The sequence below is a fragment of the Eubalaena glacialis genome, chromosome 16 (genome assembly GCF_028564815.1).
Source record: "Eubalaena glacialis isolate mEubGla1 chromosome 16, mEubGla1.1.hap2.+ XY, whole genome shotgun sequence".
In the NCBI taxonomy this organism is placed as follows: domain Eukaryota; kingdom Metazoa; phylum Chordata; class Mammalia; order Artiodactyla; family Balaenidae; genus Eubalaena; species Eubalaena glacialis.
Window position 1 is genome coordinate 1,931,579 of NC_083731.1, and position 18,238 is coordinate 1,949,816.

The window sequence follows — 18,238 nt, forward strand, 5'->3', positions numbered from 1 at the left end:
CCACAGGAGCCCACGGGAGCTGCCAGGGGAGGTCAGCCCACACATCTTGCCGTGGCCGGGCTCACCCGAGGGCCACACATGGACCACCTCGCTAGCCCTGGGAGCTCAGGACCATCCCGCTGGGCCCACCCTCTTCCTGGCTCCACACCAGGGCACCGCCCTGCCTGCAGACCCCATCCCACCACTCTCAGCAGACCCTGCACCCAAACCCTTGAGGGTTGCTCAGTGGGGAAGCCCTGAGCTCGGAAAATGGGGAAGCCCTTCCCTACACCCAGACCCACCAGGTCAGAGGGGCTTCAGCAGCCAGGTGGTCAGGGACCTGGCCCCTCCCCCCGGCACATAGCTGAGCTGGGGCAGCTTTAGGGAGGGGCAGTACCACCTGGTGCTTGGTGCGCAGAGGCCGCGGAGTCGCCTAAGGGGCCTGGGGAGCACAGGCCCAACCTACCCTGGAGGAAGAGATGCCCAGAGGCCGTTTCTACGTCCCTTGGAAACACACACTCCATTTCCTATTAAAGGCAGAAGCTCTGCAGTAGGCGTGCCCCGCACCGAACCTCGAACCTCGGGGCTTAAGTGCTGCTTCTGGGGCATCTAATCTGCCTCATCTCTGCAAGCGGTGGTCCAGCCCAGGCCAGTTAGGGACCAGACTCCCTCTGGACAGCACGAATCTATAGACAGAGCTCGCCCCCATTCACTGGCCACGGCCTTGGGAATCTTCCCCTTTATTCGGAGATAATCCAAGGAGTTCACAGGTACCCAGGTCACACAAACACACTTCTAGTATCTCAGGACTCGGGGATGACAAACCACGGCCGGCGGGGATGTCCACCCTGTTACCTGTTCTCATAAAAAAGATTTTATTGGAAACTGCCACATCCACCCAGGCATTTCCATCACCTGTGGCCGCCTGGATGCCGCACCAGCAGAGTTGAAGAGGTGTCAGGACGCAGGGCCCGCAGAGCCTAAAATAGTTGCTATCTGGTCCTTTATGACCGGGGTGCTGACACCTGACCGAGACCAACCCGAGGGTGACAACCAAGGTCAGCAGGACGCTTGTGAGGCGGAAAGGGCAGTAAGACCCTGACCCATCATTCACAACCACATGCGCTAGAATTTACCAGCTAGAAAATAAACGAGGGCTTCTAGGGGCTTTTTGGTGCTGATTTCTTATCCAAATAATCCCTCTGTGCAGCTCTGGAGAATGCAAGTTTCCAACAGAAAAGCAGGGATTCTCCAAGACCACGGGGTCTCCCTGGGCTGGCATCACCCACACTTAGCATGTGTCAGTCACGCTGAACCCATGTGCGTCCTGTCACGGGAGGGGGACCCTGGGGAGGGTCACGCTGCTCCTGCTGGGCAAGGCCTGCCCTCCCTGTGGGCCTGAGTGGCAACCCGCCCGGTGAAGCTGTAGCCTGTGCCCTGCAAAGGGGGCCTCGGTGCTGAGTCAGCGCTGCGAGCTGCCGGTCCCGGGGTCAGTACCAAGCCGAGCGTCAGAGATGAAAGCTCCTGGTGCACGGCCTCAGCTCCGACGGCTTCCTGCCTCTGAAGGTAAAGCTCCGGCCCTGGGTACACAACACGGAACACGAAGCTTTCAAGATATTTTTATTTCTTCTCATCGGGTGGCCATTGCATAACGTATTTCAACAGCCGTTCCCCCGCTGCCCCATTTCTTTCAGAGATTCCCTCCCGTCTTCACTTGGTCCCCAGCACACACCTCAGTCCTCAGTTTCTTCATCTTCTGGTATGGCCAGTGCTGCGGGATGAAAAACAAAATAAAAAGAAGTGGCTTTTGAATGGAATCCTCGGCCACCCCAAGGGAATTTCTTCAAGGCCTGTGAACACAGCTACATGGCACACACTTGGCCATGATTCACTCCAAAGCAAGTTCGGTGGCGGGGTGTCTCTGCTGTCCTGAGTCTCTCCACTCATTCCCGGGGGAGGAGCATCTGCACCTCTCCCCGCAGGGAGCACCCCGAGAAGGTGCGCGCCGGGCCCGCACATCCGCCAGGGGCCTCGTCCAGGTCCCTGAAGACGTCGGGGCAGGCTGTTCACTGCTCCAGGAAAGCCACGCCTTGTGACCCGTGATACCAAGAGCCCTAGACGGAGTTCCCGCACGAACATGGCCCAGGACAGAGCCGATCACTGAGGACACTCTTCTCTAACCTGCCAGTGGCTCCGGCCAAAGGCCGCCTAAGAGGGTGAGTGACCAGACAAGCAACTGGGCTTCCTGGAAACCAGAGCAGCGGGGGGGACACGTCACAGCTGCAGGCGCCGCAGAAGGAGATGCTCTCACGCCGCCAGCAGCACCTGGGCTGCAGCTCAGCCAGCACTCCCGCTGCCCACGCCCCGGCAGGACGTGTCTGCGGGGACACGGAGGGCAGGAGAGGGAAGGCGATGTTTCCAGGAGGGAATGGCCTTGTAGACGGGAAACCTGTGCTGAAGGCAGAATCCACCTTGCAAACCCGCCCCTCCCAGCTGGAGAAGATAGACTTTTGTCCAAACTAAAAAACAAGTATAACTTGCAGAAGGGCTGACATGGCTGCCGAGTGTCTTTACCAGAGGAGACCGCAGAGGAAGTAAAGCTGGCCATTCCCGCCGCCTTACCGTCCTCCCTACCGCTCTCCGGGCTCTTGTGCGACGGCTCTGTGCTCGGGGCCTTCGACCCCGCCGGCCGCTCGCCCGAGGGCACCATTTCCACTTTAGCGCTGGACTTGGAGGACAAAGGTACCTCTGTAGGGACTTCCTTTTCTCTCCTACTCTCTTGGACAACTCTGATGGAAAGAGAGTTTTTATCACAATCAGAGAAATTAAGGGTGGAAAACTCTATGGGCCGCCCAGCCCTCCGCCAGGACGTGCCCCTAACAACACAGGCTTCATGATCATGAACGTGTATTTGCCAAGATAAACGCTTTGTCTTAATAGTCTTCATTTTTGTTTCTTATACGTGCTCTAAACAGACTCGGCACGTGGCACCCAGGCTTCCCAGGACAGAACAGGGAGCGTCACGTGCAGGTCGCAGCCAGGCCCGTCCATCTAGACGCCACCCGGCACCACTCGGAGGAGGAAAGCGGTTTTCCTCCTTGTTGGACACAGTGACTCAACTAATCTCAGTGGCTTTTGTTCATGTCACAGGTGCCAGGGCCCCGCATGAAGGCTGAATTCCAGTCCTGCCCGTGGACCACAGGTGACTGCCAGGGCCTGGTGAGGTGAGTCCTCACCACTGACACCGCCCAGGGACTCGGGTCTGAGCACACGGCTGCATCACGACCATCACAGGCTGAAGGACAGGGCAGCCTGTGTGTGGACCAGCGGCCGGGGCTCTGCAGACCCAGCGCTCGCTGGCCGTGAGGCTGAGGCGGGACGAGCCAACCTGGAGATGTCAGGTGTCCTTCGATGCCACTGGCATTGCTATCAAGAGCGCCGGCGACATAGGCTGGTCCCCCCAGCAGGCTCGCGTCCCCTCCTCGTCCCCCATGGCAAGGCTGGGGAGCCGCCCGCCCGCACCATCGAGTTCCTCTCCCTCTCGGGTCTGCAGGTGAGGCTCAGAGAATGAAAGCACTGACCTGTAAATAATGGTGATGATAAAGGCCCCGGCAATGATCACGATCAAGGCGGAAAACACTTGCACATAAGCTGGAAAGCAATTTCAGTTCATCACTTGGACCCAGGTCCATCCCCAATGGGATGCTCCCCAGAGTCGGCCACGCCCTCCACCTGCCCCTGAGGCCCAGCTCCGCCCTGAGCACCCGCCTCTCCACCTTCTCCCCCCGGAAACACGTCCAGGATCCAAGCCACTCGCAGAGGGAAGAAGGCTCCACCTGTAGGCCCTCAGGGCGGCCCGTGGCTCCCAGAGGACCCCTGGGGACAGCTGTGGGGAGAGGCTCCCTGGTCTGTCTGTCCTCCAGAAAGAGCAGCACACAGCCTCCTTGCCTCCTGTGCCCGGGCCCGCACCCTGCCCCCGGCTCCCTGGAAATGGTCCCTCAATACTCAGGTCAATTGTCCCAAAACATTAGGAGATGATTTTGGGTGACCAATCCCGCAGGCCTGATGTCAAATTTCATGGACTGAGCTCTCCTTTATTAACGAGGGGTGCGCACTGCCCCAAATTGCTCATGTCTTCTCAAAACCCACCCCCGACAGAAGAACCTGAGCCTTTCAAGGTGCCCCAGGGGCAACCGCTACACTGGCGCTTCCCTGTGCGGGAGCATCCATTGGGGTGAATTCCAGGCCCCTCTCCACGCCAGGGAAGGAGGGGGAAGGAGGAGCTGGGCGAGCCCCCCAAGCCTTCCCCAGGGCTTCCCCACCGCAGGGGCCTCGCGGCGCCCAGGCTCACAGGCAGGCCTGGGGACCAGCCTCCCACGAGGACTGACGGTGGGCCTCCACCCGCCAGCCGGCTCGGCACTCGGGCGACCGAAGGGCGGCACCCACGGCTCCTCAGGCCCGGCAGTTCTGCATGAGCGCTGCTGCACTCAGTAATCAGACAGTCTTCCGCCCCGGTCCCATCCTCCACTTTCTCTTCATCAGGCTCACGCCAGGACTTGAAAGGAGCGAACGCGAGCACGCCTGCCAGCACGGCGCCAGGAGGAGCTCGTGCACGGTGACACTTGCTGGGCCACCGGCATTGCTGGCCTCTCTCCGACTGCCCTTCCGCCCTTTCAAAGGAAGGGAACCGGTGGGCTTGCAAACGTCGACCTCGAGTGACGTGATTTGCTTCAATTCCCTTACTTCTTCCTCCCTCTGAACCGTTTCACCTTAACCAGTAATAACATTATCAGACACAGTGTCCCCGCTTGGGCAATGCTTTCCTGGGGCTGTGATGATGGAGGGGTGCCACCACTGGGCAGATCGAAACCACAGAGGCGTATAGGCTCACAGCCTGGAGGCCAGAAGCCCAAGGCCAAGGTGACGGCAGAGCCGTGCTCCCTCTGAAGCTTCTGGGGGGTGGAGGTGGGGATCCTTTCTGCTTCTTCCAGTTCCTGTGGCTCCCGGCAACCCCGGGCATGTGGGCGCATCACCCCACCTCTGGCTCCGTCATCACACGGCCGCCGTCCCTGTGTGTCTGCCTTCACGGAGCATTCTCCCCGAGTCTGTGTCTCCCGAGTCTGTGTCTCTGCGTCTCCTCTTATAAGACACCAGTCATGTTGGAACAAGGGCCCACCTCCTCCAGGATGACCCCATCTTAACTCATCACATCCAAACAAGGTCACACAACAGGTACTGGAGGCTAGGGCTTCAGCATCTCTCCTCGGGAGACACAATCCAACCCAGAACAGAAGGTAAGCAATGGTTGTAGAGAAAGCTGCCTCCCAGGACGCGAGGATGACTCCAGTGGGACCTGCACTGGCTAATCTGCAGGGGCTCTGGCAGTCGTGGGGGGCACGGGGGTCCTCGATGTGGGGCTGAAGTCAGAAAACTGAAAGGGGTTGAAGCCAAATAGCTCAGCGATGGAAACGCAGACGCTCAGTTTCCTGGAACTGCTGGCGCTCAGCGAGCAGAGGCTGGGTATACAGCAGGCGCTCACGCTCGGGAGTTCACAGGGAGAGGGCGGGGTTGGGGGGAGACCTGGGGCTGGATACAGTCTGCCTCCCCGCAACGGTGACCGAATTAGGAAACTTCCTGTTGGAGGCTCTTTCCGATCGGTTGGCTTCTTTCTTTCCATGAGGCCTTTCCCGTGGAAATGCGTGCACCTGGGTTCACCCCCGAATCTCCAGGGCCTCCGAGATGCCTCCAGTGATTCTTACCTCCTGGAATTTACACCGTGGTGTAGACACTTCTGCGGTGTATGGGGCTGACCTCTGAACCCCCAAGGCGAGGTCCGAGTCACCGTGGCTCCTACCCTGCTCTTTCACCGCTCACTGGCTCTGGGGAAGACCGTCTCATGTAGAAGGACGTGCAGGCAGACTTGTGACAAGGTGAGACCCACGGGGCAGATGGTGCAGCCCCAGGCTGGCCTCGGACGACTGGCGCAGCCTCCTGAAATCTTGACTACAATTCCCATGAGTCACCGGAGCCCAAACCACCCAGCTAAGCCCCTCAGTTGTTGCCTGAGGCCACTGAGTTTGGGGTCACCTGTCACACGGCAATAGATAACTAATATAGGGGGTCCTAGGCCTTGACACAAAGTACGCTTTAAACGATGTCGAATGAATGGAATTGAAACAAACAAGTGCGAATTAGGAGCTTTTAAGGGACAAGAAGGCAACCCACGAATTCTTGAATTCCAAGGAGTGTATATTCCTTAGTGTGGTTTTGTGTCCTGGTTCATGAAAGAAATTCAGAATCTGTATGTAAGTGAATCCCTGTTAGTGAGACACACATATTTAGTCAATGATTTAGTTTTCTATTGTCAGCATGTCTTCTACATCTTTACATGTGCAAGTACTTTTTGTTCTTGAGGTCAAGCTCCTGAAGGCAGAGATTGAATCTCAATGATTCTCTCTGCACAGTCTCTGGCCAGCACGCTATTTGTTACAAGCAATATGTGTGATTTATCATAAAACACATACTATGATTGATCACTCAGAAACAACAGCAACTGAAGGAATATCTTGGCAAGTCCTCCCCCAAATACAGTAAAACAAAAGTTTTGAAATCGTCTCAGCAAGTCCCATGAAGAAACTGAAGTCAAACACTTAGAAGAAATGACAGGTTAAATACTGTACCCTACAATCAAGACTGAGGAATGAAAGCAAGTCATCCTCTTTGAATTCCCAATTCTTTCTCAAAGATCTAATGCTAATTCCCCAAGTTCATGTTCCTAATAATACAGATTATGCCACAACACAATGTGCACTTCAAACCAGCCAATTTAAGAAGTTGGTGAAAGGTTTTCATAACATGGAATTACGTGCACAAAGAACTCATAATACCCTGTCACCGAATACTACAACTTACACCGTACAAAGTTTCGCTCGCCGTCTTGAATGAGAAGGATGTCAAAGAAATGAAAAATAATTTGAGGGCACAGTGAGAACCCAAATGCAGGGCTCACCGCCCAGACTCTTCCCACAGATGGCCCAACCTCTTGAGCTTGAAAGAAGTCTGAAGAAAAAGCCTAGCTCACACAACTCATTTATTATAATTGAAAGAGTGGAGAAAGGATTCATACTCGCCTCCATGCAAAAATGACATACCCACTTACAGAACAATGAGCCCTCTGCAGGTACAAAAATTCTTCAGTTTTTGTTCTTTTCTGGGTTCCTTAAGGACACTAATAATTAAGGTGCTATAAAGAATAAGGTTCATTTTTCAAATAAGTGACAGGCATCAGGTGATTGTTCTAATTTAAATGATGTCTGAAATACTAACATTTACAAAATGGCCAACTCCCACAATAAAACTCTGATGAGAAGATGCTCAGGGGATGGAACAGATGAAAAATAAAGAAAAAGCAGCAGCAGCAGCTTGGATTTCTGTTCCTTTGCTGGCTGCATTCTTCCTTGAATGATCCATTTCACTGCTTTATGCTGTTAGGGCTCCATTTCATTAGGATGTGAGTAAATTGGGATAATTAATGGCCAAAGACTATGTCCTGTCCTGTAACTTGACCTGGGAATTGAATGCCTTTTGCCTCTTTATATGTAGAAGATTGAAGGAACAAACTCACATACCCTTTGGATGTTAAAGTTTCCTGATTTTAGGAGCCCCATGCGGTAAACGTCTCAGAAAAATTAAGTTGCATACGTGCCTAGGACACCAGAGTCCTCTAAGAAGCAAAACTCCGTGATGGAAATGAAGTGAGCCAGATTAATCATCGGCTGCTCTCCAAATAGTGATAAGTGTGTGCGTCCAACCGCTAAAGCCACAAAGCAACAAAAGGATGACAAGTGCAAAAAGCAGCAAATTATGGCCAAACCACCACTCAGTGCCATGAAGTCAGCTTCAGGAGTACCTGTCACATCCCCCAGTGAACGAGCGGCTGGGATGCAGCAACGTGATGGGTCATTCAACAGTGTAAGACCTGAGACTCATCCAGCTGTCTCAAGTAAGATGCCATGGGTTTTACAATGAGATAGATGGAGGAGAATGAACTCCTCAAAAAAAAAAAAAAAAAAAAAAAGCACTATGTCTTGTGGTACCTCTCTCACTACCCCATTGTGTACAATTGGACTAGAGGTTCATTAAAGCCCAAAATTAACTTTCAGGGTGACATCAGAAAAAACGGCAGAGCAGGAGCCCCTGCCCCAAAATACCCTCCTTCAGAAAAGCAATGAGAACAAGGGCCAAGACTGAGGTAGTAAACTTTTTCAAAACTTTGGAAATTAACCAAAATCTTGCAGCAGTCTCTTTATTCAAGATGAACAGATGAATCTCAGTAACAACAGTGATATCTGGACATTTTAACATGCCTGTTCCCACCTCTCCTGCCCTCTCTCCAGTTCCGTGATAGCCGTGAAAACCCACAGCCCACAGTCCTGGTGACAACCGGCAGCTTGGTACCACCGGAGGGTAAGGAACAGGACTGAAGCTCCTCAAAGCCCCATTCCCAGAGAACGGTCACACTTTGCTCCGCCTGGTGCTTCACTGGACGATCCCACTCGTGAGGCTGTCTTTATGTGACTCGACTTGGAGCTCATGTAGTGTGAACAGCCTTTCCCTCAGCCATTTGCTGGAAATAATCAGAGGCAATTGTTGAGAATCACGATGGCTGAGGTGGTTGATAGCAGTTGGGGGCAAACAACAGGCTGACCAAAAAGCTTAGAGGGAAAACCTGGGGGATGATCTGTCTACAGGGAGGTTTGGAAAGCTGTGACGTAGTCCTTGGAACCTAGAAGGCAGTGGGCACGTCCAGGGCTGTGCACATACCTAGGAAAGACCTGAGAAGGCTCCAAGCTTGCACTGCTGGCTGACCTTGAGGTTCTGTGCAAGCAGGAAGTGAAGGTTAAGGTAGAGTCGGGAACTATCTGGCTGAGTGTAGAAGGTGGGTCCCAACACACACACAGGGCCCTCAGCAGAGACTGAGAGATAATTGTTTCCAGGCGTCTACAGAGATTTCTGTCCAGCCATTAGTCTGACCACTAGGCTGACCAAGCAGAGTCTTCATTGAGCACACACCACAAAGAATACAGACGTTACAGAATTCATCCAGAAAAGTCATGAAACAATGACAATAGCAACAGCAAGAGATCTGGGGAGGCAGGAGAACCTGATTTTCAGAGTTGCCACATTATATTATTTAAAATGTCTACCGTCAACAAAAAATACAAGACATGCAAAGAAATAAGAAAATATGGCCATGTACATGAAAAAAGGCCATCCTAGAAATGGTCCCCCAGGAAGCCCAGATGTTAGACTTACTAGGCAAAGACTTTATTTTAAATATGTTCAAAGAACTAAAGGAAGCCAGGTCTAAAGAACTGGAGTATGAGAACGATATCTCACCAAATGGAGAATATCAACAAAAAGATAGAAATTATTTAATTAAAAAAAAAGAACCAAATAGAAATTCTGAAGTTGAAAGTATAATAATGGAAATGAAAATCTCACCAGAGGACCTCAATGGTAGATTTGAGCAGGCAAAAGAAAGAATCAGCAAACCTGAAGATAAGTCCATTGAGATTAGCCAGTCTGAGTAACAGAAAGAAAATCGAATTAAGAAAAATTAATGGAACCTCAGAGATCTGTGGGACACCATGGAGTGTACCGAATATGTAGGATGGGAGTCCCAGAGGGAGAGGAGAGGGCAGAAAGAATATTTGAAGAAACGGCAAAAACTTCCTAAATTTGATAAACATTAATCTACATTGCCAAGAAGCTCATGAACTCTGAGTAGGATAAAATCAAAGAGATCCACGCCTAGACACATGATAAACTGTCAAAAGAGAATCTTGAAAGCAGCATAAGAGAAGCGACATGCTGTGTATAAAGAAGCCTTAAGATAATCAGCAGATTTCTCACCAGAAACCATAGAGGGCAGAGGCAATGGGATGAAATATTCAAAGTGCTGACAGACTGCCAACTCAGAATTTTATAAACTTATCCTTCAAAAATGAAGGACAAATTAAGATATTCCCAGATAAACAAAAACTGAGAGAATTCAGCACTAGCAGACCTGCCTTACAAGAAATACTAAAGGGAGTCCTTCAGGATGAAAGAAAAGGATACTAGATAGTAAATCAAATCTACATAAGTAATAAAGACCACCCCTGAGGGGGCGTGGTGGTGGTGGGATGGGTTGGGAGATCGGGATTGATGTATATACACTAATATGTATAAAATAGATAACTAATAAGAACCTGCTGTATAAAAAATAAAATAAAATAAAATTCAAAAAAATACCTCTTTTGCATCTCCCCACCCCTACTTTATATTGATGTCACAAATTACATCTTTATATAAATTGTATCCATTAACATAGTTTTATAGTTACAGTTATTTTTATGCTTTTGTCTTTTAAATTCTATACAGAATTAAAAGTGCTTTTCATAACACACACACACACACAAAAAGACCACACCTGAGGTGCTCACAGATGCAAAGAATTTGATAAAATCCAACATCTTTTTATGATAAAAATACTCAAAAAACTAGGAAGACAAGGGAACTTCCTTGACCTGATAAATGATACCTAATAAAACCCAAGCTACCATAGTACTTAATGGTGAAACGCTGAAAGCTTCCCCCAAATATCAGAATCAAGACAAGGATGTCCAGTTTCACTGCCTCTATTCACCACTGTACTGAAGTTGTAGCAGGAAAATGAAATAAAACCATCTAGATTGGAAAGGAAGAAGTAGAACTATCTCTATGTGCAGATGATATGATCTTATATGTAGAAAATTCTAAGAAATAAACTAAAAAATGACAAGAATTAATAAACAAGTTCAAGAAGGTTGCAGGATACAAGATCAACATAAAAATTTTATGTTATTTCTATACACTAGCAACCTTTCAATTCTACTGCATATATACCTAGGATTCTATATACAATCTGAAAATAAAATTGAAAAGACAATTCAATTTACAATAACATTAGAATAAAATACGTAGGAATAACTTTAATAAAAGAAAAACAGATTAGCATACTGAAAACTACAATATATTATTGAAAGAAATTTAAAACAATGTAAAGTGGAAAACACCCACTATTCAGAAGACGAGAAAACTTAATATTACTAAAATAGCAATACCCCTTTACACCTTCCCTCAAATTATCTACAGATTGAACACAATCCCTATCAAAATGCCAGATGGCTTTTTGCAGAAATTGACAAGGGATCTTAGAATTCATATGGAAATTCAAAGGACCCATAATAACTTAAACAATCTTGAAAATACAACAAAATTGGAGGACTCATATTTCAGTACTTATTACAAGGCTACAGTGATCAAAGCCTGGCGGTGCTGATTAAAGATAGACACATAGATCAATGGGATGGAATTGAGAGTCTAGAAATAAACCCTCACACTTAGGAGCAATTGATTTCAACAAGGCTGTGGAGACAATTCAGTGGAGAACAGTCTTATCAACAAATGGTTCTGGGAAAATTGGACACCTGTACGCAGAAAAATGAAGTTGTACCCCTGCCTCACACCACGTACAAAAATGAACACAAAGTGGATCAAAGACGGAAATGTATGAGATAAAACTACACAACCCTTAGAAGATATCCTAAATGTAAATCTTTGTGACCTTGAGTTAGACAATGGTTTCTTAGATAAAAACCCCCAAAGCACAAGCAACCAAAGAACAAATAGATAAACTGGACATAATCCAAACTGAAAGTTTTTGTGCTTCAAAGGACGCTATCAAGAAAGTGAAAAGACAGTCAACAGATTTGGGAGAATGTATTTGAAATCATATATCTGAAAAGGGTCTACGAGAATATATGAATAGCCCTTACAACTCCACGATAAAAAGATAATTAACCCAGTTAAAAACTGAGCACAGGATTTTAATAGACTTTTCTCCAGAGAAGATATACAAACGGTCAATAAGCGCATGAAAATAAGCTCATCATTACTCATTAGGGAAATACAAATCAAAATGACAATGAAATATAACTTCACACCCATTACAATGGGTATAATCAAAGAGACGGATGAAAAGTGTTGGTGAGAATATGGAGAAACTGGAACCCTCATATGCTGCTGGTTTAGACTGTAAAATGGTGCAGCCACTTGGAAACTAGTTTGACATTTCCTCAAAATTTTAAAATAGAGTTAATATATGGTCCAGAATTGAGAACATGTTCATGCAAAATCTGTGTGCATTTGTTCATAGTAGCTTCATTCATAATAGCTAAAAAGTGGAAACAACCCAAATGCCCATCAACAGACAAATGATAAACAAAATGTGGTCCATCCAGGCAATGGAATATTATTCAGCCATAAAAAGGAATGAAGTACTGACACATGGTACATCATAGATGAACCTTGAAAACATTATGTAAGTGAAAGAAGCCAGACACAAAATGCCACCCCATATGGTATGACTCCATTTATATGAAATGTCCAGAACAGGTAGATCCATAGACACAGATTGGTGGTTACCAGGGACTGGAGGGGGAGGGGAATAGGGTGATGGTTTAATGGGTGCAGGTTTCTTTTGGGGATAATGAAAATGTTCTGGAATTTATAGTGTATAACTTTGTGAATATACTAAGTCACTGAATTATACACTTTAAAAGGGTGAATTTTACGGCATGAGAATTCTATCTCAGTAAAAATAACAACCAAAGGAGGTAACTTCCAATTGCTTCTATCTTCAGGTACAGGGGAAGGAGTGTGGGATCCTAGGGGTGCTGGGGTCCCTGGAGATGGCAGGTGGGATGAGTAAGGAGATCTGGTCCCAAGTCTTCTAACTCAAGATCTGAAGGAGAAATTGTCACCAGAAAATCCTCCCAGCTATGAGGATTGTTCGTTGTGGCCTCTTCTCTGCCTCTTTTTGAGCTAAACTGACTCCGCTTTGGCCCTACACACCAAATCTTCACCATAAAGGAAGACACTGCTCTCCCTTTGGCTGAACCCGGATCTTGCCAGTGCTTTAGTTTCTTGTTTTGCTCAGAATATCACTTCTTGAAGGAGCTGGCGGAAGGTTTTGAGTCTGTGGGATGGGGCTGCCCCGAGGATAATGTTTCTGACTTCCCGTGTCCAGGAACAAGAAGGCAGGCCTTGGGGGTGGGCGGCTGAGCCCAGCTGGGACCGCAGAGGAGAAACAAGGGAAGAAGAAATCCCGGAAAGTCACAGGACACAGCTGCGCCCTTGACCCCCGGGGGGTGAGGGCGGAAGAGGGTACAGGACACATTTCTCGGAGCATCAGAGCCGAGGGTCCACGGCCAGCTTTCTGTATCTGGGGACACGTTCCTCCTCCCCAGTGAGGTCTCCTGCAGGCTGCCCTGTTCCAGGGACATGTTTACTCCTTCCCCAAAGTCCTAGAGCCCTCACCCCCGTTTCTAAAAGGGATGCATACAGGGCAAGGAAAAGCATCAACCGTCAAGTAGAATTTGAGTGTTTGGAAATACTAATTTAGACAATTCCAGAGGCAGAAGTGTGGGGAAGTATCCAGAAAGCATCGTTAGGGCATCCCTTCTGGGCCAGGAGACCCTGCTCACCTCCTCCTCCCCCCTCGCCCCTCCTGCTGCCCTCTGAGTCCTGGGTGCCTCCCTTGCTGTCTGACTGGGAGGGCCCAGCCTCCCCCCCACCCAGCTCCGGCCCCCTCCCGATCCCAGGCCCCCCTACTAGTTCCACCTCCCCAGGCGCATCCTGGGCTTCAGGGACCGGCAGCCGAGCTCAGTGTCAGGTCTATGTTTCATCCTGGCCCCAGTCGGGGGTCTGTCCTGGGTCCTCAGGCCTCCAGCTCCCGCCTGGGTCAGGCCTCCCCTCGCGCACAGCCGCAGGGGCCCAGCCCCAAGCCAGCTGCTTTTGCAGAACCGTCACCTCCAACCCAGGCTTCTACACCCCCTCACCCCCCCCCAGGATGGAGGGATCTCAAATAAGCCTCTTCAACAGCACGTCTGGCCCACCCGGGAGTGGACTCTCTCCGGTGGCTGAAGTCCCAGGCCCAGGCCCTCAGAGCCGTCTCTCCTGCGGCTGCACCGAGCAGGGCGATGTGACCAGGGAACAAAGAAAGAGGCCCGAACAGCAACAGAGACCCGGGAGAGGGAAGCAGGCTGTTCTTGGCCCGCGTGGCTTTGTCCGCCAGGGCGGGCCTGGCCGGATACTTACTGGGAACGGCCTTCTCATAGCAGATGCCTTTATAAAAGCAGCACCCGAGTTCCTGGCACCGATCTCTGGTGACGTTGTAGTCACATATGTCGTACAGAGGGATGTCGCATACTGCAAAGCAGACACACACGGACGTTACCCCGATACACAGCCCCCTCTGACTCGAAGGAACGCGGGGCAGGGAGGGGGAGCTCGCGGGTTTGCGTGGTGGGTTTTGTTACAGTTTTCATTATGCATCATACACGTCTCACTTTGAAACTCAGATCTGGAATGAATTAGATTTCTGAACACGACAATGTCAAGCTGATGACACACACAGAATAATGCGGGGTCCCCCAGTGATTAAGGAGATAACGCATCCCGGCGGAGAGCTTGCCGGGCTCAGCGCTCCACAAAGGAATTGGGAAACAAAGACCTAATACAATGGGTGTTTGGGAGTTCGGGCAGTAACACGTTCTTAATCCACATTTAAGCGCAGACTGAGTTAAATGACCAACATGAGGATTATTTCAGAATTTATAAGTCGAATCGAAAGGACAGAAAGTATAGTGCCAGGAAGGCACGTGCCTTGCAGCGGAGGGCGAAGGACCGCAGGGTCTCAGCTCTGAGCAGGTGCCCATCAGCAGTAAACACGGTCTCCCCAGGCGGGCGCGGAGCAGGGCCCACCCTTTCCTGAGTCTCCAGGGAACGCCGTCTTCCTCGGGTCGGTGGGGGGAGTTTGTTCTCTCAGACTAAGGGATTCCAGGGAAACCCGCCGCCCTCCCATGCCCTTTCCTCCGTGTCCCAGGACACTCCTACTCCAGGTGCGCCCCATCCCGTCTCCTCGGCCTCCCCGTCGTGGGGCCTGTGCTGCGGAGGCCAGCGCTGCAGACAGAAGGCTGGACAGAGTTGGGGACGCCCTGCAGCCGGAGCCTGGGAGCCAGAGCCGGCCCGCTGACCCGGGGCGGGCAGGGCTGTGCTGGCTCCCGGGCTGTGGTCGCCGTGGTCGCCGAGGTCTTGGGCGAGGGCTCGGTCCCTGCAGACTGTGAGGGGACGTGAGCTGTGCTGGGTTTTGCTTCAAGTGTGTCAGGGCTGCAAGGAGCCCCCCTCGGGGATTTCTCCAAGTTCTATCTCCTTCGATCGTTCCAGCAGCCCCTCTGCAGAGACCCTCCTCACGCCTGCCCGTGTTAGAGGTGAGGGAGTGAAGGTCAAGCCAGCGTGGGGAGGAAGGGCTTGAACCGGGGACCTGGCCGTGCGGCCTGTGCTCTCCACTGTTGACCTACCGTGCACCTCTGTCCACTCTGCCTGTCGGTCTAAAGCCAACGTTGATTCCCTCACAGAGGGGCCGTGAAAATTGCAATCGTTTCTGCGAAAGCGCCCTACAAACTGTAAAGCGCCGCACAGACCATTTGGGTTATTTCTGCAGAGTGGCTCATAAGGAAAAGGGGGTCTCGAGAAGCAGCACGGCAGCCGGCCCTGTGCCCCTGGACCGCGGGGCATCCCACACCCATTATACCCTCATCGGAGTCCGCTTGGGTTCCCGAATCCACGGCGCTTCCCAGACCCGAGCTTCCAGGTGGAAGGGACCCCTGGCGCCCGGACAGCCCCTCAGAGCCCCTGCATGGCCTGGCCCGGCTGCGACGGCCCCGTGGGTCCCCTCCCCACCTCTTTCCCCTGGTTTGGCTTCTGTAGTTCAGGAGGCCTGGACCCTTGTGCCCAGACAATTGACACGTGGGTTTGGAACTGAGCCCAGCACGTGACGCGGGTCTCAGATGTGAGAGGGGCACGTGTCCCGCGTGGCTGCATCAGGGCTCCCCAGACAGACCAGGACGCAGAGTCAGGGCACCGGAGGGTGTCAGGGTGCCCGGGTCCCCGGGAGAGAGCCTCCCACTGGGGGAAATTCCCTTGGGACCTCCCTGGGAAACCACGTGTGCTTTTAGGCATTTTTCTTCACGTCAGGTTTCCGCGGAGCGTTTCTTCCGTGAAGCGAGCACCTGGGGAGGCTCCCTGGGCCCCGTCTGCACAGTGGCGCCCACTCCCAGCTGGGCCCTCCTTCCTGGGAACCTCTGTGTGACCCCATCTCGGCCCCATGACCACGCTGCCCTCTCCAGGGAGCGGCCCCACCCTGCTGCCCTCCGCCTGGCCCGGTGTCCGAGGCCCCGGACCCCTGGGTCACTCGGGGGCGCGTCCCACCGAGGGGTCCCTGGACGGGTGACTTGTCGAGAGAGAGAGGGCAGCGGTGGGGCAGTGTGGGTGTGAAGCTGCGGGACTGCCAGGCAGAACTGGACCCGCAGACGACCCCTCAAGGCCTGCAAGGCCCCGGCCCCCGAGGCCCCGCCCCGTCCCCTCCGCACAAGAGGTGTTCCCACGGGACGCACACGGCCCTCCCCCGCTCCGGGCTGGCCCTGCCCGCTTCCCGCTCGGCCCCCGCGCACCCTCCCGCCGCCCCTGCGCCGGGCCTCGTGGCTCGGAAACCACAGCCTCCCCGGAGCCCCGTGTGGCCCGGCCTGTTACCGGCAAATGTCTTCAGGAGGTGCGAGGGGGACTTCTTGAATTCTGGAGCGTATCTCATCGCAGCAGCTGAAGGACAGCGAGGGGAACCTGGGGGAGAGAGCAGGTCAGCACAGGGGACCTGGAGGCCGGGTCGCAGCGCAGTTTGCGCCAGGGAGGGAGGAGGCCGGGCAGGCACGTCCCCGGCTGAGCTCCAGCCACACAGCTCACGGTCACGCTCACGCGGACGGCAGCTCTCGGATCAAACAAGAGACTGGCCGCCGCCTCCCTCCCACTGCTGCTGGCCAGTGGAAGGCCCGCCCCGCGGCTGTGATGTCACACAGGCCCCGTGGCATCACACAGCAGGCCCGGACAGGGGTGGAGGCCTGCAGCCTCCAGACCCCGCACCCCAGCCCCTTTCCTTAGCGACGCCCACCCCATCGGCCGGCCAGGCTCATCCTCAGAACCGGGCCCAGCGAGGCTGAAGCAGCAGTAAGTGCCCAGGCCCTGGGGTGAGGCAGCGCTGCCTGGTGAATCGGAGAACCGGAAGGACCCGGCGTGGCTCGAGGGAAGGCAGGCAGAGGAGAGGCGACGGAGGCCAAAGCACGAGCACGCCTGTGGGTGGCGTGGGGGGGGCTTTGGCCTTCATGCCGAGGGAAGTCGGGCGTTAGGACAGGCTTCTGTGCAGAGGGAAGGTGAACTACATCTTAACAGCATCACCCTGGCTGTGCTGAAACAGACTCTAAGCAGGCACGAGTGAGCTTGGGGATAACGCGATAAGGTAGGAGAAAATTAGAGGGGGGACTGGGGTCGGGACCGGTCGAGTGCTTTCCGTGTGTCCTTTTAATTAGAGTCAGTGACTGGTAGCCCGACGGACGTGGTGAGAGGGGAGGCCAGGCTGGACAGGTGGACACTGGGCTCCGAGTGGGCAGGCCGGCGGATGCGGCGTCCGGGCGGGCTGAGGTCCCGGCGGATGCGGCGTCCGGGCAGGGCTGAGGTCCCGGCGGGGCTGCAGCCACCAGCAGCCTGAGTGCACGGGGAGAGCGGGCTGTCGGGAGGGAGCCTGCAGCGGGAGGGAGGCAGAGCAGTGCCCCGGGAGAGGATGAAAACGCGGGGAGGGGGGTGGGATGGGGGCAGAGAGGGGAGGGGAGGGGACAGAACTGCTCAGGCCCAGCGGGTGATGGTGACGAGAGGAGAGGGCAAGGGGGGAAGCCGAGGGCGGACCGGAGGCTCACAGTGGGAGCCAGAGCCCAGGTGTGCGTGACCCGGGGAGCAGGTGGCCGAGGCCTAGAGAGTCAAGGTCACTCGAGGTCATGGACGGAAGGGACGAGGAGCAGGGAGAACCAGGGAGGGGAGGGCAAGCCACGTGGGAGGGGGACGGGTCAGAGCCTGCGGGGTGGAGCCGCGGGAGCGACCCGGTCCTGGTGGATGGCACAGAGCACGCTGGTGCCAGATGAAGCGGCTTTGGCTCCTCCTCGTGACCACGCGACCAAGCCTCCCAGGGCCTCGGTTTCCTCTTCTGAAACCAAGGTGATGATACACACGCACAGGCACGTGACTGTCGCGTGGCTGATGCCCAGTAAACGGCGCCCACGTCCGGAGACTT

General features: G+C 52.9%; 1 protein-coding gene across 1 annotated transcript; it reads right to left on the minus strand.

Annotated features, from left to right (window-relative positions):
- Nucleotides 1–1,712: 1,712 nt before the first annotated feature.
- On the minus strand, nucleotides 1,713–16,832 carry TEX29 (testis expressed 29). The gene is made up of 5 exons (XM_061171058.1): nucleotides 16,657–16,832; nucleotides 14,164–14,274; nucleotides 3,561–3,630; nucleotides 2,602–2,768; nucleotides 1,713–1,750 (listed from the first exon to the last, which is right to left on the minus strand). Exons 1-5 carry the CDS (start codon nucleotides 16,712–16,714, stop codon nucleotides 1,713–1,715), a joined length of 444 nt encoding a protein of 147 aa, XP_061027041.1. The 5' UTR covers nucleotides 16,715–16,832.
- Nucleotides 16,833–18,238: the final 1,406 nt, after the last annotated feature.

Excerpts from the sequence above, each read along its gene's own strand:
- TEX29 (XM_061171058.1), bottom strand. The coding sequence starts at position 16,714 with ATGAGATACGCTCCAGAATTCAAGAAGTCCCCCTCGCACCTCCTGAAG. Across the intron at positions 14,275-16,656 it reads CCTCCTGAAGACATTTGCCG|TATGCGACATCCCTCTGTAC; the intron begins GTAACAGGCCGG and ends TCTGCTTTGCAG. Across the intron at positions 1,751-2,601 it reads GGAGAGCGGTAGGGAGGACG|CACTGGCCATACCAGAAGAT; the intron begins GTAAGGCGGCGG and ends TTCATCCCGCAG.